Consider the following 19,245-nt stretch of genomic DNA (forward strand, 5'->3'; position numbering starts at 1 on the left):
TTCCGGGTTAAGTGGGTATTGTGTCAAGAAGCAGTGCGGCTTGGCAGGGTTGTGTTTCAGAGGACGCACGGCTCTCGCCCTTCGCCTCTCCCGAGTCCGTACGGGAGTTGCAGCGATGAGACAAGACTAACTACCAATCGGATATCACGAAATTGGGGAGAAAAGGTAAAAAATAAAAACTACAACCTGGGATCGACAATTATGGGGAAGAGCATAACAAGTGGTACAGTTGTGGTGTAAATGAATCCCCTAGCTATCTCCCCTAAGACTCAATGAAAGTTCTGTCTGGCTGGTTCTGTGTTCTATAATGGCAGAGCTGTGCATCTGTGCTGCTCAACTGTAGTTTATATGGTTGCTGCATTATTGGCTGTATTGTAGTAGACAATGCCTGTGTACCAAATGGCAACCTACTTCCTATATACAAGGGTTAAAGCAACAAGACAAAATCCATTGACTGACACTGACAGATCGATTCTCTGGGACCAAGTTAACCTCCCCTTTCACATAAAAATTTCATGACCCTCATGCTTTCAGGCAAAGAGGATAATTTTGTACATGTATTAAACTGCGAGTTTGACCAATTCTAGTCCTTTTCAAAATTGGAAAAAAGATAATCCATTTGATGGAAATCCGCTGCATCAAGAGACATTTAACCCCCTGTATATATAGTGCACTACTTTCACCCAGGGCCCATTGACCAGAGCACTATTGGGTCTGGTCAAATAAGATGTAATTTGTGACACAGCCAGTGTGTAGTATGGCTGTTACTCACCGGGAAAGACAGAACTCCAGGGTCTTCTTCAGGTGTTCCCGGAGGTCCTCCTGAGGGCTCTCCTGCTGGGTCTCACTGCCTGCTCGTCACACAGCGGGAATAGACAACCCAATACTCAGTCAGTCACTTCCATGACATGAGACCATTCATTTCATTCAACTCAATGGCCAAGTCCCAAATGGCAGCTTAATCCCTATGTAGTGCACTATAGTGACATGAGACCATTCATTTCATTACACGCAGTACCGTGTCGGCTATTACCGTAAAATACCTGTTCTACAGGAAACTCCACAAAGTCAAAACAAAATCATTGATGCATGACGTACATCTCTAATATTCTAAACACAATGTTGCAGTGAATTCTGAATACCATTTGTATGAGGGGTGTGCCTAGTATTCAGACAAAAAAGTATCGTAACATATATAGGGAATTTTTTATCCGCAATCTGAAAAAGTAATTTTCAGGTGCCCGTGCGCATCTTTCAATCAAGTGCGAGGTGCTACGTGGTCTAAATCAGTGTTCCCCAACCCTGGTCCACCAGTACCCCCAACAGAACACATTTATGTTGTAGCCCTGGACAAAGACCTCATTCAGTTCATTGAGGGATTGATGATTAGTTGACAAGTTGAATCAGGTGGCTTGTCCAGTGTTACAATACAAATGTGTACTGTTGGGGGTACTCGAGGACCAGGGTTGGGAAATACTGGTCTAAAGAACTCAACTGGCTAGTTTTCATGTCTGTAAAGAGAAGGGCGGGCTGTACGTTGACCCTGCTGCTCTGATTGGATAGAGCAAAGCTGTATTTCTCGTCTACTCAATTCGTTACATAATTTCATCCGATCACATCTCCTCGCATGTTATGYTCGGATCATTTAGATTGCTGCTGCCTCTTGTTAGCCTAATACTATGATAAATAAAAGGGCAAGGATGTTTGCTAGCTAGCACGCTATCAATGTGCATAAAATCTAACAAGTAGGGCGAGGGTAAGGAAAAAAGATGAACTGGACAGAGCGCAAACTTGTCTARCCGCCCCTCTGCTAGTTGAGGAAACAGACACCCCTACCCACGCAGCTCCTAATCTGCAGCTTTTTTTGGTCTATAAACATGCAGGAAGATAAGTGCATCTACTTATTTCTATAATTGTGCATCACTTTCACKGACGCTTTGCTCAACTCAAATGAATTGTCGCCAGTGGATGAAGATCCCACCTGTGTGAGTTTCCTCCTGGCCAGACTCTGGGTATTCAGCAGGGTCGGAGCACTCCAGGGTGACGGTGGCAGCCATGGGAGCTGGCTCTGCCAGTAACACCGCCACCGGCTCATCTGGGTCAGCTAGTAGGGTCCCTTCAAACACGTCGTCTTCGCTGGCTTCACAGCCTGGAAAGAGTAACACGGAGACAACCAACCACGTGGTTAACATTAGCTAGGAGCTACTGTGATGGCTAAACTTGGAAAAACAATACACGTTATGCAGTAGGAATCAGTTGATCGAGACAAGGTCAATATATAGATGTAAAAATGGATACCATAAAAATATGATTACTGTTAATATAAGATCTCCTAAAGTGCAAGCCCTAAAAATAACAACATTACGAGCTGTAGATGTCTGCACAGCGCGATATCAACCCAGAGCATATCGGACTGCTTTTTCTCTACCACATTACCGGATTCCTACCGGAAGCTCTGAACCTTTACACCGGATCATCGCAGCTAGCTAGCTGCTATCCGAGTGGCTACACCTGGCTAACGTTTCTGTCCCGAAGCAAGCACCAGTGAGCCTGGAGCTAGCCTCGAGCTAGGCCCATCTCCCAGCTAGCTGAAGAGGTCTATGAGACAATTCTTGGGCTACAATACCTCTTTTGCCAATTGGCCTGGACTTTTTACTGCTGACACGGAGCCCTGCCGATCCATCACGACTGGTCTGCCGACGTAACCGTCCGAGGGGGTTTCAACCAGCTCTTTTGTTGCGACGTCCCCCGGAGGCCCATCTGCTAGCCCCGGCCCGTTAGCTGTCTGAATCGCCCTGTCTCCAGCTCGCCTAGCTACTCACTGGACCCTATGATCACTCGGCTACACATGCCTCTCCCTAATGTCAATATGCCTCCTCTATTGCTGTTTTGGTTAGTGATTGTCTTCTTTCACTGTAGAGCCTCCAGCCCTGCTCAATATGCCTTAGCTAGCCCTTTTGTTCCACCCCCCACACCTGCAGTGACCTCACCTGGCTTAAATGGTGCCTCTAGAGACAAAACCTATCTCGTCGTCACTCAATGACTAGGTTTACCTCCACTGTATTCACATCCTACCATACCCTTGTCTGTACATTATGCCTTGAATCTATTCTTCCGCACCCAGAAATATGCTCCTTTTACTCTGTTCCAAACGCACCTGACGACCAGTTCTTATAGCCTTTAGCCGTACCCTTATCTGTTGATGTAGAGGTTAACCCAGGCCCTGCAGCCCCCAGCACCACTCCCATAACCCAGGCGCTCTCATTTGTCGACTTCTGTAACCGTCAAAGCCTTGGTTTCATGCATGTTAACATTAGAAGCCTCCTCCCTAAGTTTGTTTTATTCACTGCTTTAGCACACTCCGCAAACCCGGATGTCCTTGCCGTGTCTGAATCCTGGGTTAGTAAGACCACCCAAAAGCTTGAATTTCCATCTCTAACTATAACATTTTCCGACAAGATGGAACTGCCAAAGGATACGGAGTTGCAATCTACTGCAGAGATAGCCTGCAGAGTTCTGTCTTACTARCCAGGTCTGTGCCCAAACAATTTGAGCTTCTACTTTTAAAAATCCACCTTTCCAGAAAAAAGTCTCACCGTTTCCACTTGTTATAGACCCCCTTCAGCCCCCAGCTGTATCCTGGACACCTTATGTGAATTGATTGCCCCCCCATCTATCTTCAGAGTTTACTTTTAGGGGGCCATAATCTGGGACATGCTTAACACCCCGGCCGTCCTACAATCTAAGATAGATGCCCTCAATCTCACACAAATTATCAAAGAACCTACCAGGTACAACCCTAAATCCTTAACCATGGGCACCCTCTTAGATATTATCCTGACCAACTTGCCCTCTAAATACACCTCTGCTGTATTCAACCAGGATCTCAGCGAACACTGCCTCATTGGCTGCGTGTGTATTGTGTTCGCGGTCAAACGACCACACCATCACTGTCAAATGGTCCCTAAAACACTTCYGCGAGCAGGCCTTTCTAATCGACCTGGCCCGGGTATCCTGGAAGGATATTGACCTCATCCCATCAGTAGAGGATGCCTGGTTGCTCTTTAAAAAGTGCTTTCCTCTCCATCTTAAATAAGCATGCCCCATTCAAAAAATGTAGAACTAAGAACAGATATAGCTCTTGGTTCACCCCAGACTTAACTGCCCTTGACCAGCACAAAAACATCCTGTGGCGTTCTGCATTAGTATCGAATAGCCCCCACGAATAGCCCAGCTCAGTCAGTTCGAAAAAGCCAGCCTTAGCTTTCCTAACAGAAATGTGCATCCTGTAGCAATAATTCCAGGTTTTGGGACACTAAAGTCCATGGAGAATAAGAGCACCTCCTCCCAGCTGCCCACTGCACTGAGCATAGGAAACTTACCACCGATAAATCTACAACCATTTCAATAAGCATTTATCTACGGCTTTCCATGCTTTCCACCTGGCTACCTCTACCTCGGCCAACATCTCAGCACCCCCTGCAGCAACTTGCCCAAGCCACCCCCCCCCTCACTTCTCCTTCACCCAAATCCAGACAGCTGATGTTCTGAAAACTGCAAAATCTGGATCCCTACAAATCAGCTGGGCTAGACAATCTGAACCCTCTCTTCTAAAATTATCCCCCGAAATTGTTGTAACCCCTATTACTAGCCGGTTCAACCTCTCTTTCATATCGTCTGAGATCCCCAAAGATTGGAAAGCTGCCGCGGTCATCCCCCTCTTCAAAGGGGGAAACACTCTCTTATAGARRTATATCCATCCTGCCCTGCCTTTCTACGGTCTTCAAAAGCCAAGTTAACAAACAGATCACAGACCATTCCGAATCCCACCGTACCTTCTCCGCTATGCAATCTGGTTTCCGAGCTGGTCATGGGTGCACCTCAGCCACGAACAAGGTCCTAAACGATATCATAACCGCCATCGATAAAAGACAGCACTGTGCAGCCGTATTCATCGACCTGGCCAATCACTGTATTCTTATCGGCAGACTCAACAGCCTTGGTTTCTCTAATGACTGCCCCCCCTGGTCCACCAACTACTTCTCAGACAGAGTTCAGTGTGTCAAATCGGAGGGCCTGTTGTCCGGACCTCGCAGTCTCTATGGGGGTGCCACAGGGTTCAATTCTCGGGCCGACTCTCTTCTCTGTATACATCAATGATGTCGCTCTTGCTGCTGGTGATTCTCTGATCCACCTCAATGCAGACAACACCATTCTGTATACATCTGGCCCTTCTTTGCACACTGTTAACAAACCTCCAGACGAGCTTCAATGCCATACAACACTCCTTCTGTGGCCTCCAACTGCTTTTAAATGGCAGTAAAACTAAGTGCATGCTCCTCAACCAAATGCTGCCCGCACCCTCCCGCCTGACAAGCATCACTACTCTGAACAGTTCTGACCTAGAATATGTGGACAACTACAAATACCTAAGTGTCTGGCTAGACTGTAAACTCTACTTCGAGTCACATTAAGCATCTCCAATCAAAAAATTAAATCTATAATCAGCTTCCTATTTCGCAACAAAGCCTCCTTTACCTATGCTGCCAAACATACCCTTGTAAAACTGACTATCCRACCYATCCTTGACTTCGGCGATGTCATTTACAAAATAGCCCCCAACACMCTACTCTGAAAACTGGATGCAGTCTATCACAGTGCCACCTGTTTTGTCACCAAAGCCCCATATACTACCCACCACTGCGACCTGTATGCTCTCGTTGGCTGGCCCTCACTACATATTCGTCGCCAAACCCACTGGCTCCAGGTCATTTATAAGTTGTAAATGAGAACTTGTTCTCAACTGGCCTACCTGTTTGGGATAGGGGGCAGCATTTTCACTTTGGATGAATCGCGTACCCATAGTGAACTGCCTCCTACTCTGTCCCAGATGCTAATATATGCATATTATTATTACTATTGGATAGAAAACTCAAGTTTCTAAAACTGTTTGAATTATGTATGTATGTGAGTATAACAGAACTCATATGGCAGGCAAACTTCCAAACAGGAAGTGAGAATTCTGAGAAGGGTCGATGTTAGTCATCGCCTATTCAATTCCCTGTAATATATGGATCTGTTTGCACTTCCTACACCTTCCACTAGATTCCATTACTTATACAGACATGAAGAAATGCTCCGGTTGGAACGTTATTGGATATATATGATAACAACATCCTGAAGATTGATTCTCTACTTAATTTGACCAGTTTATTCGACRTGGAATATAACTTTAAGTTTTCGTCCGAGTTCGCCTGGACCGGCGACAGCGTTTGGACATGTGAACTAAATGTACTAGCAAAAGTAGTAGCTAATTGGACACTAGTAATGGACATTATCGAACAAAACGATTTATTGTGGAACTAGGATTCCTGGCACTGCATTCTGATGAAAGATCATCAAAGGGAATATTTACGATGTAATTTCTGTTGACTCCAACAGAAATACGAAATACACAACAGGAGAAATGTTGTGTATTTCTGAGCGCCGTCTCAGATTATTGCATGGTATGCTTTTTCCTAAAGTAAAAAAAAAAAATCGGACACAGCGGTTGCATTAAGAACCAGTGTATCTTTAATTATATGTAAAACCTGTATCTTTCATCAAAGTTTATGATGAGTATTTCTGTTATTTGACGTGGCTCTCTGTAATTACTCTGGATATTTTGGAGGCATTTCTGAACATGGCGCCAATGTAAGCCGAGATTTGTGGATATAAATATGCACATTATCGAACAAAACATAAATGTATTGTGTAACATGATGTCCTATGAGTGTCATCTGATGAAGATTATCAAAGGTTAGTGATTCATTTTATCTCTACTTCTGCTTTGTGTGACTATCTTTGGCTGGGAAAAATGGCTGTATGTTTTTTGGATTTGGTGGTGATCTAACATAAATATATGTTGTGTTTTCGCTGTAAAACATTTAAAAAAAATCGGACACGATGGGTAGATTAACAAGATGTTTATCTTTCATTTGCTGTATTGGACTTGTTAGTGTGTGAAAGTGACATATTTGTAAAAAATATTTTTGAATTTCACACGCTGCCTTTTCAGCGGAATGTTGTGGGTGTTCCGCTAGCGGAACCCCTGGGCTAGAAAGGTTAAATAAATGTGAAATAAAAACMAAGTCTTTGCTAGGTAAAGCCCCGCTTTATCTCAGCTCACTGGTCACCATAGCAACACCCACCCGTAGCACGCGCTCCAGCAGGTACATTTCACTGATCATCCCCAAAGCCAACACTTCCTTTGGCCGCCATTCCTTCCAGTTCTCTGCTGCCAATAACTGGAACCAATTGCAAAAAAATTATAATAATCACTGTAGCTGAAGACTTATATCTCCCTTTCTAACTTTAAGCATCAGCTGTCAGAGCAGCTTACCGATCACTGTACCTGTACAAAGCCAATCTGTAAATTGCACACCCAACTACCTCATCCCCATATTGTTACTTGTCCTCTTGCACCCCGGTATTTCTACTTGCACATCACTCCAGTGTTAATGCTAAATTGTAATTATTTCACCTCTATGGCCTATTTATTGCCCTACCTCCCTACATTTGCACACACTGCACATAGATTTTTATATTGTGTTATTGACTGTACGTTTGTTTGTGTAACTCCGTGTTGTTTATGTTGCACTGCTTTGCTTTATCTTTGGCCAGGTCGCAGCTGTAAATGAGAACTTGTTCAACTGGCCTACCTGGTTAAATAAAATAAATAAAAAGCTGTGTCAGAATAAAACTAATTAATAATTTCCATGTCTCCACCATTCCCTTGTTAACTGCCACAGCGGCTAAACTTGGCTAATCTTAACTTCCACACATTAAAATAAGTGATTATGCTCATGAGTTAGATGGAAGGATAGCTTGGTAATATTCATAGCTCTCCCTCTAAATTGATAACAATGATTCACCCCTGGCTGCATGTGCCGTGACGACATGGGGATGCGTCCCAAATGGCACCATATTCCCTACACAGTGCACTGTTTTTGGTCAAAGTTTGTCCCCATTTGTAGGGAATAGGGTGCCATTTGAGACTCAGACAGGGACACGGTAACAGAAGGACTATTCTCATCCGTTCCTTAAAATGGCTGACCTTCTGGCCCAGGGTCAGCGGAGCTGCTAACGCAGCCGTCCTTCCATGGCTGGAAAGCAGGTGTATCCGCAGTCCCAGTGGTGGTGTCCAGGTTAAGCATGTGATTGGCCCATGCTTTCGCATTGGGGTTCAGGTCAGAAACCTTGGCAGATTCCTGTTTCAGGAGACAAGATAGTATTATAAACATGAGTTCAGGTAGGCCTCCACACTTCAGCAGACAAAAGGAACGTAGGAGGGGTGCTGCTCAACAACAACACCAGAGTACAGAATTAGGCATACTGTAAGCATAATGGAATATAGGCTAGATCAGGGAAGAATGAGAAGGTAACCTACATTAGGAGTTTGTCAGCTGCTCATTCCTATTTTAAGGCCCTGCCAGTCAACTTTGCCTGCTTGTAGTGTGACCATACAAATAGCAATGTGCAAATACACAATGGCCACAAGTTCATCTTAGTACAGCCCCACACAAACAAAGCTGATCTCCATTATGAAGACACTACTTTGCAAGCAGACAGTACTAGTTATCTAGTAGTCCGAGTTGGGGCAACAGACTCTGAGAAAATGCTGGTGAAAATAGTTAGCTTTTCGGTTCCAAAGAAGACATCATGAAAAACACAARACACACACAAAACAAAATCAGTGTTTCCACTTACATACATTTATGCGCACCACCACTGCTATTGCCACCACACAAAAACATACATTTTCGGGATGGAAAAAAGCTTTGCGATTGGATTTAGTCATTTTAACAGACAGAAAGTATGTAGAAAAGCTAATTTACCTACATTTTTTGTTTAAGAATATAATCTTTGAGAACTAGAAAACCCCATAGTCAAGGAGAAAACATTTCATGGATTTGCAGGAAATTAGCAACATGTCTCTTCGTTGCTAAATCCAGACCAATTTAAAAACCGCACCAACCACGCCCATAACCACACCACCTGACAGGGCAACCACCTATGCCCCTTGTTAGGGCAATCGAAATGTCGGCTCTACCCAAAATTACAACCAACTAATTGTAGCATTACTGCAAAAAATGGAAGAGACAAGTGGAAGGGGGAAAAGGAACTTGTCTATCGGCCTTGCATTAAAGACTAAAATTGGATAAAGCAAATTGTGATGAATAAAATAAAAAAAGTAAAAGTATACCAGTTTCATTTAAGGACCAAAACATTGACAGCTGTGCCACAGATTCCAAAATAGTTTGGAAGAGATCGTCGATGTACTGATACACAAAACAAGGCTAGATTCAAAACTTAGAATTGTTAAATTATACACAATTCCTGCAAACAATAGAATGTTATAACTATATAAATCTCTCACTCTATAAATATAGGATACAACCATAACAGTTCTGAAGATTTTACTGCGAAGAGACCGAATCAGATCATTTGTTTTGGTACTGTACATACGTAGCTTGTTTTTGGTCGCAGGTCCAGGAATGGTTGAAGAGCAACATTTAKCTGGAGCTAACACTGCTGATTTTACTACTGGTTGATTTGAAAAGTCATAGCTGATCAATAATATAATTTGCCAGAAAGTTTCAACACATTATAAATTAAACAATGAGAAAGGTTAAGAACGTACAGTTGAAGTCGTAGGTTTACATACACCTTACCCAAATACATTTAAACTCAGTTATTCACAATTAATGACATTAAATACTAGTAAAATTCCCCGTGTTAGGTCAGTTAGGATCACCACTTTATTTTAAGAATGTGAAATGTCAGAATAAAAGTAGAGAATTATTGACATCAGCTTTTATTTCTTTCATCACATTCCCAGTGGGTCAGAAGTTTACATACACTCAATTAGTATTTGGTAGCATTGCCTTTAAATTSTTTAACTTGGGTTAAACGTTTCAGGTAGCCTTCCACGAGCTTCCCACAATAAGTTGGGTGAATTTTGGCCCATTCCTCCTGACAGAGCTGGTGTAACTGAGTCAGGTTTGTAGACCTCCTTGCTCACACGCCTTTTCAGTTCTGCCCACAGATGTTCTATAGGATTGAGGTCAGGGCTTTGTGATGGCCACTCTAATACCTTGACTTTGCTGTCCTTAAGCCATTTTGCCACAACTTTGGAAGTATGTTTGGGGTCATTGTCCATTTGGAAGACCCATTTCCGACCAAGCTGTAACTTCCTTACTGATGTCTTGAGATGTTGCTTCAATATATCCACAATTTTCTTTCCTCATGATGCCATCTATTTTGTGAAGTGTACAAGTCCCTCCTGCAGCAAAGCACCGCCACCCCCATGCTTCACGGTTGGGATGGTGTTCTTCGGCTTGCAAGCTTCCCCCTTTTTCTTCCAAACATAACGATGGTCATTATGGCCAAACAGTTCTATTTGTTTCATCAGACCAGAGGACATTCCTCCAAAAAGTACGATCTTTGTCCCCATATGCAGTAGCAAACCGTAGTCTGGCTTTTTATTGGCGGTTTTGGAGCAGTGGCTTCATCCTTGCTGAGCGGCCTTTCAGGTTATARGAATATAGGWCTGTGGATATAGATACTTTGTACCRCTTTCCTCCAYCATCTTCACAAGGTCCTTTGCTGTTGTTCTGGGATTYATTTGCACTTTCCACACCAAAGTACGTTCATCTCTAGGAGACAGAACGCGTCTCCTTCCTGAGCAGTATGATGGCTGCATGGTCCCATGTTTGTACTTGCGTACTATTCTTTGTACAGATGAACGTGGTACCTTCAGGCGTTTGGAAATTGCTCCCAAGGATGAACCAGACTTGTGGTCTACATTTTTTTRTTTCTTCTGTGGTCTTGGCTGATTTATTTGGATTTTCCCATGATGTCAAGCAAAGAGGCACTGAGTTTGAAGGTAGGCCTTGAAATACATCCACAGGTACACCTCCAATTGACTCAAATGATGTCAATTAGCCTATCAGAAGCTTCTAAAGCCATGACATTATTTTTTGGAATTTTCCAAGCTGTTTAAAGGCACAGTCAACATCGTGTATGTAAACTTCTGACCCACTGGAATTGTGATACAGTGAATTATAAGTGAAATAATCTGACTAAACAATTGTTAGAAAAATTACTTGTGTCATGCACAAAGTATACGTCTTAACCGGCTTGCCAAAACTATAGTTTATTAACAAGAAATTTGGGGAGTGGTTGAAAAACGAGTTAATGACTCCAGCCTAAGTGTATGTAAACTTCAGACTTCAACTGTATGTGAAACATCACAGCAAATAGCACAAAAAAATGGATGGTGATAAGAGATAGATGGAGGGGTTGAGTGGAGCTGAAGGGCGGGATTAAAAACAGGGGAGGTAATAGTTAATAACTATCAGATAGAGCACAACTGATTGGGATAAAGAGGAGACCGTACTGACATCCTCAGAGCAAAGTAATTGTTCTGCCAATTCCATACACAAGAAGACTCACAAGCTATAATACTGTAGTGGAGGGTTGTGGTAAAAGCTCTACTATTAGAGCCCTGAAAGTCCTGAGGTAAAGGAGCATGTCTGTAACAGTTACTCTCCACTGGCTGCTGTGAGAAAAGGGTCCAGCGCTGCATCCAACCCAGTCCTGCACGCACCGGGCTCAGTCATTCTACCTGCTTCACACAGTGACGGACCCTGTGGACCCTCAACCACAGGCAGAGTCAATGCGCAACAAATAGTTTACTATTATCACCTGGGTCCTCCCAGATCTTTCAGAAACATCACATTCAGCATGACCTCCCATCGTCTTCACTGTGAGCTCTCTGATGCTTCCGAGGCTGTGTCTGTGGTTGTCCAACTGTGCTGTCAAACTGTCTCACAAGGAGTTGAGGAGCGGATAAGCGTCAGGTTGTCAGGGAATAAGCACTCTGATGAGAAAGACATGGCTGTGTGAGCTTCTGACGTGGCGGCTGCTGATTCGTCGCCTTCACCCATTTCCATTTCATGGGCTTCGGTTTCATCACTTCTGCTGCTGGCTGCTACCCTSCGAGTCATTCTCCCTCCATCAAACCCCACGTCACGAACGAACAGATGGACTGACGGCTAAGGAGTTACGGTTAAATCCACCTGAGCCAAAGCTTACAGACAGAGGCAGCTTGAGGAATGGATAATCCACATTGTGTAGGCTAGGCTACTCCTTTTGCAATCCACACCCAATAGGCCTTTAGGTGTGACTTAGATTAGCCTATGTTAAAGTAACACACCAATATCCATAATCTAMTTACAAGTTTAAAGTCATAGTTGGAGCAAAACACCTTAATGATTCTCAGCTGTGGGCAACTCATGAGGCTGTGAGTATTCAAGAGGGAGACATTTACTTTGTTTGTCTTTTTTCAGTTTGATACAATAATGGAACAACCCCCWTTGCTTTGAATTGAGCGCTTCTGTCTGTTTGCCCGGGTCATATTTCACAAACGCTGCATTACAAGTTCAGTGGACTCTGTCCAGTCAAGCATACACAAAAAACACACACACACCAAGAGCAAGTTGAAATCTGACATCAAAACCAAATGAGTGCCACTGAGACCAAGACAGGAGGAACAACAAACCCARAATCCAGTCATGCAATTCTATAATTCCCCACTCTCCCGCTCACATCTGACCTGGCTGCTATAGAAACTGGGCAGACGTCACTGAKTACTGTGTCAATGCTTCAGAGGATTTCAGGTCCGCATGACCTTTCCCAATAAAAAGCCCCGGTGCCTCCCTCCCTCCCTCCGTCACTGAGGGGAGAGATTCACTTTTCCCCAGTAGCCTGATGGGAAATGTTATTTTGGGGAGGATGTGAATCATAATTAACTATAGACGSGGGAGGAGTTTGTCACTGTCATAGTGAGTTTGTCACTGTCATAGACAGAGCACACAGCATGGTTTTATTGATCTAGTTAGGCAAACGGCCAAGGAAGCTTTCGTTTGTTGACCAGGATAGGTCAAAGTCCCTTATATACTAAACACAGTTTGGACTGATCCGCCCGTCTATAGATGAGAGGCCTCTGTCACATTGAGCTCCAGACCCAGGGAAGATAAGAAATGTGGAAATGGAAATGTGTTGAGCTGAGCACCCAGGCTTCAAATGATCCAGGGGGAAAAAAATAAAACAATGTCTATACAGGTTAGAACACTTTTACAATGCAAAACGATACTGGTAGCTTCCTGCTTTAATAGTAGGTCATCTTTACTTGCTAGCTGACGGCTTAATACCCTACCCTAAAACTTTGTTTTGTGATAATATGCAAAACATGCCGATTTCAAAAGCTGATTGTCACAACAAAAAACTTAATTGACTTAGTCTTCCTTTGCCCCGGCTCTGGTTTCCACTAGATTCCGTAGCCACATTCCGCCTCYCAAATGGTGTCATACATTTCTTTAAAAGACTGCACGCACTTTTATAAAAGAGATTTCTTCTTCTTGCAAATGTTGTTGAATCAGTATAATAAAGTTATGTTCTCTTAGCAGTTGCCAATAAAATAAGTCCTAAATGGAAGGGATTGTTTGTCATTTGGAGCCCCATGAAATCAGCTGAAACAAGCTTGACTCAATGCACACACTCCTATTGAATTATATGTATTCACCTGTATTGTGACTAGACCTAGACTGCATCTCAATTTACCCAGTTTATCAATAGAGATACTATTAAAATACACATTTACCATTGGTAAAGCAACCTAACTACAAAACAAAGTCTAATCGATTGTATAATGGTTTCAATTAATGCATACATGGCTGTCTAAAAATGGACATAAAAATGCTCAAACGATTGAACAGAGCAGTAACTGAGTTCATCTGTCTGGATCAAGTGCCATTCTGTGACTTCGGATGATAAGTCTTTGTGATGGTATGGAGTATTGTGATACTAAACCTATTAACAGTATCAAAGTAAAAATTCTGGTATCGTGACAACACTAAATGTAAGAAACAAAAGAGCATTATGTGACTGAGTCACATTTGTTTATTTTGCAAGCTATAGCACCCACAATTTTACATAAAATAGGATTTTATAGGACCATAGAGTTTAGTCTAATTTGCGTTCTTTTTTTCCATAGGAAATCTGTTATCGTAGTATCGTGACAAGAGGTCGACCAATTATAATTTTTCAACACCAATAGCGATTATTGGAGGACCAAAAAAAATCCAATGCTGATTACTCGGCCGAATTAAAAAAATATATATATATATCTTTATTTGTAATAATGACAATTACAACAATACTGAATGAACACTTATTTTAACTTAATATAATACATAAAAAAATCCATTTAGCCTCAAATAATGAAACATGTTAAATTTGTTTAAAAAATGCAAAAACAAAGTGATGGAGAAGAAAGTAAATGTGCAATATGTGCCATGTAAGAAAGCTAATGTTTAAGTTCCTTGCTCAGAACATGAGAACAGATGAAAGCTGGTGGTTCCTTTTAACATGAGTCTTCAATATTCCCAGGTAAGAAGTTTTAGGTTGTAGTTATTATAGGAATTATTGGACTGTTTCTCTCTATACCATTTGTATTTCATATACCTTTGACTATTGGATGTTCTTATAGGCACTTTAGTATTGCCAGTGTAACAGCATAGCTTCCATCCCGCTCCTCGCCGCTACCTGGGCTCGAACCAGGAACACATCGACAACAGCCACCCTCGAAGCATCGTTACCCATCAATCCACGGCCCTTGCAGAGCAAGGGAAACAACTACTTCAAAGTCTCATAGCGAGTGAAGTCACTGATTGAAACGCTATTAGTGCGCACCCCGCTAACTAGCTAGCCATTTCACATCGGTTACACCAGCCTAATCTCGGGAGTTGATAGGCTTGAAGTGAAACAGCGCAATGCTTGAAGCACAGCAAAWAGCTGCTGGCAAACGCACGAAAGTGCTGTTTGAATGAATGCTTACGAGCCTGCTGGTGCCTGCCACCGCTCAGTCAGACTGCTCTATCAAATCATAAACTTAATTATAACATAATAACACGCAAAAATACGAGCCTTAGGTCATCAATATGGTCAAATCCGGAAACTATCATTTAGAAAACAAAACATTTATTCTTTCAGTGAAATACGGAACCGTTCCGTATTTTATCTAACGGGTGGCATCCATAAGTCTAAATATTCCTGTTACATTGCACAACCTTCAATGTTATGTCATAATTACGTAAAATTCTGGCAAATTTGTTTGCAACGAGCCAGGCGGACCAAACTGTTGCATATACCCTGACTCTGCGTGCAATGAACGCAAGAGAAGTGACACAATTTCACCTGGTTAATATTGCCTGCTAACCTGAATTTCTTTTTACTAAATATGCAGGTTTTAACTTCTGTGTATTGATTTTAAGAAAGGCATTGATGTTTATGGTTAGGTACATTCGTGCAACAATTGAGCTGTTTTCGCAAATGCGCTTTTGTTAAATCATCCCCCGTTTGGCGAAGTTGGCTGTCTTTGTTAGGAAGAAAAATTCACCACACAGTTTGCAACGAGCCAGGCGGCCCAAACTGCTGCACATACCCTGACTCTGTTGCACAGAACGCAAGAGAAATGACACAATTTCCCTAGTTAAAAGAAATTCATGTTAGCAGGCAATATTAACTAAATATGCAGGTTTAAAAAATATATACTTGTGTATTGATTTTAAGAAAGGCGTTGATGTTTATGGTTAGGTACACGTTGGAGCAACGACAGTCCTTTTTTCGCAAATGCGCTTGTTAAATCACCCGTTGGGCAACGTAGGCTGTGATTCAATGATAAATTAACAGGCACGGGATCGATTATATGCAARGCAGGACAAGCTAGATAAACTAGTAATATCAACCATGTGTAGTTAACTAGTGATTATGTAAATATTGATTGTTTTTTTATAAGYTACGTTTAATGCTAGCTAYCACCTTACCGTGGCTCCTTGCTGCACTCGCATAACAGGTAGTCAGCCTGCCACGCAGTCTCCTCGTGGAGTGCAATGCAATCTGCCATGATCGTTGTCCAAAAATGCAGATTACCGATTGTTATGAAAACTTGAAAAATCGGCCATTCCGATTAATCGGTCGACCTCTAATCATGACAACCCTAAAAAGGCACACACCAGTAGTATTAGACTCATTAATGTAACAGCTTTCATGTTTGGATAAGATATTTCGAACACATAGCTATAAATATGTTCATGACTGTTCATATACAGAGCATATGGCACAGTAGCGCTGTGCCGAGAAGCACATAATGAGATGTTTAACGTCACACGCTACATGTTAACAAGCACATTGTAATAAAGGTTATTTAATAAGGTGAGTTGTGGGAGGCATAAATAATTTCCTAAACAGCAAAAGTCCCTGATTGAGACATGTGAATACCTTATACCTCAAGACTCCATTGGGGACTTTTACCTGCCACCAAACTTGTTTCACATCTTTCGCCATGTGTTAAATGATACTGGAAAAAGGCATCAATGGTCTTTCCATTTCATAATTTTGAGGCTTTGGGGGAAAAAGCTTTCCTTTGGCCCTCCATTTAGGCTACTGTGCATTCTTTCCAACTTAAGAGATTGAAGACCCGGGGGAATCACAATGAATGTGTGGCCTACCTACGTCCACTTGCTTCTTGATTAAGTGGCCATTGTGCCCTTGGGCTGAACATAATTATAATTCCCTCCAAAGCACCTCACATGGCTCACACAGATATCTCAATTCTTATTAGCCAATACCCGTCACATGATCGGGTCCTTCTCAAAGGCATCACAGCGCCGAAGACAGACAACGGCACGCGTCCTTCATATTGAAGATGCTAGAACTGTCCATATTTACTTTTGTCGGCGAACAAGAGTAACAGCAAAAGCAATCTACTATCAAAGTACACAAGTTGACCTATTCTATTGGTCAGCTTGTCCTTCTGTGCGAGAAAGAAACATTGCCAGCAGCATACCACCCTGCATACCACTGCTGGCTTGCTCCTTAACTTCTTATGGCTGCATCCCGCTACCGGGATCGATATGACAGCATCCAAATTCAAACAGAAATCTCAGAATTAAAATTCCTCAAACATACATGTGTCTTATCATTTTAAAAGGTATTCTTGTTGTTAATCCCACCAAAGTGTCCGATTTCAAATATGCTTTTCAGCGATAGCACTACAAACGATTATGTTAGGTCACCATCAAACCACAATAAGCACAGCTATTTTTCCAGCGAAAGATAGCAGTCAGAAAAAGCAGAAAGAGATAATGAATCACTAACCTTTGATTATCTTCKTCAGATGACACTCATAGGACTTCATGTTACACAATACATCCATGTTTTGTTTGATAAAGTTCATATTTATATCAAAAATTCTGAGTTTACATTGGGGCGTTACATTCACTAGTTCCAAAAACATCAAGTGATTTTGCATAGCCACATCGTTTCAACAGAAATACTCATCATAAATGTAGATGATAATACAAGTTATACACATGGAATTATAGATATACCTCTCCTTAATGCAACCGCTGTGTCAGATTTTTTTTTTAAACTTGACGGAGCTCAGAACAATAGCCAAATTAGCCGCCATGTTGGGGTCAACAGAAACCAGATGATAAATGTTTCCTTACCTTTGATGAACTTCATCAGAATGCAGTCCTAGGAATCCCAGGTCCACAATAAATGCTTGATTTGTTCGATAATGACCGTTATTTATGTCCAATTAGCTACTTTGGTTAGCGCCTTTGGTAAACAATTCCAAAGTCAAAGCGCCTCCACTATAACGTGACGAAATGTCCAAAAGTTCTGTAACAGTCAGTAGAAACATGCCAAACGATGTACTAAATCAATCTTTAGAATGTTGTTAACATACATCTTGAATAACGTTCCAACCGGAGAATTAGATTGACTTCAGAAGAGCGGTGAAACGGACGTCCTCCTCATGTGAAGGCGCATGGTGAATGCGTGATCAGCTCGTGGCAGTGATTACTCATTCCTGTCTCCTTCGGACCCCCTTCACATTAGAGTCATCAGAAAAAAGTTCTGTTGACATCTAGTGGAAGCCGTAGGAAGTGAAAACTCATCCATATCTCGCTGTAATTTCATTGAGAACTTGGTTGAAAATCTGCCACCTCAGAAAAAATTCAAACAGGAAGTGGAACTTCTCAGGTTTTMGCCTGCCATATGAGTTCTGTTATACTCAGACATAATTCAAACAGTTTTAGAAACTTCAGAGTGTTTTCTATCCAATACTACTAATAATATGCAAATATTAGCAACTATGACTGAGGAGCAGGCAGTTTAATATGGGCACCTCTGTGCACCTTTCATCCAAGCTACTCAATACTGCCCCTGCAGCCATAAGAAGTTAAGCTAAGCAGGGTTGGTCCTGGTCAGTCCCTGGATGGGAGACCAGGTGCTGCTGGAAGTGGTGTTGGAGGGCCAGTAGGAGGCACTCTTTCCTCTGGTCTAAAAAATATCCCAATGCCCCAGGGCACCCTACACTGCCCTGTGTAGGGTGCCGTCTTTCGGATGGGATGTTAAACGAGTATCCTGACTCTTAAAAATCCCATGGCTCTTGCCGTAAGAGTAMGGGTGTTAACCCCGGTGTCCTGGCTAAATTCCCAATCTGGCCCTCATACCATCACGGTCACCTAATCATCCCCAGCTTACAATTGGCTCATTCATCCCCATCTCCCCTGTAACTATTCCCCAGGTCGTTGCTGTAAATGAGAACGTGTTCTCAGTCAACTTACCTGGTAAAATAACAGATAACATTTTTTTATTATTCCAAACATACTGTACTCAGGGAGTTGTGGGATGCAATAGATCCCAAATTAATACAACCACTGTACATCAAAAAACATTTAAAGCAATGAGGCTGATGCAACAGATCAGAACGTTTAGTTTAAAATGTTGATAGSCAATTTCTTCACATTATAGTCGCAGCAATGAGCACACGGCAGTAGGCTATAAGCGTAAGTGTTTCAAAATGCAATTAGCAGGAACACACCGTTCTCAAAAGCGCACCAAAATGCATGCTGACAGATGACAACATCAACGAAAGAAAGTTGAGAACATGAGAAATACTGGTTTCAATGGCATAAAAGAGGAAGTGTTTATACAAAAGCCCTTAACATTCCTATGATCAGAACATGGTTAGAGATGCCTCATAAAAAAACAAAAAACATCCAGGTTTTAAACAATTACATTTATGGTTAAATCATTTCAAAATGTTGACTGCCACTGCTCAGATTGCAA

The 19,245-nt window shown here is 42.2% G+C and overlaps 1 protein-coding gene across 3 annotated transcripts in view; it reads right to left on the minus strand.

Annotated features, from left to right (window-relative positions):
- Positions 1 to 19,245, minus strand: part of LOC111979816 (la-related protein 4B) — a 40,445-nt gene that overhangs the window by 13,131 nt on the left and 8,069 nt on the right. For all 3 annotated transcript variants that reach the window (XM_024010530.2, XM_024010531.2, XM_024010529.2), the window contains exons 3-5: positions 8,096 to 8,249; positions 1,982 to 2,149; positions 773 to 851 (exon numbers count right to left, since the gene is read on the minus strand). In XM_024010530.2, the coding sequence (XP_023866298.1) occupies positions 773 to 851; positions 1,982 to 2,149; positions 8,096 to 8,249 (401 nt within the window). The remainder of the gene's footprint in view (positions 1 to 772; positions 852 to 1,981; positions 2,150 to 8,095; positions 8,250 to 19,245) is intronic.

Source organism: Salvelinus sp. IW2-2015, linkage group LG19 (genome assembly GCF_002910315.2).
Source record: "Salvelinus sp. IW2-2015 linkage group LG19, ASM291031v2, whole genome shotgun sequence".
Lineage (NCBI taxonomy): Eukaryota > Metazoa > Chordata > Actinopteri > Salmoniformes > Salmonidae > Salvelinus > Salvelinus sp. IW2-2015.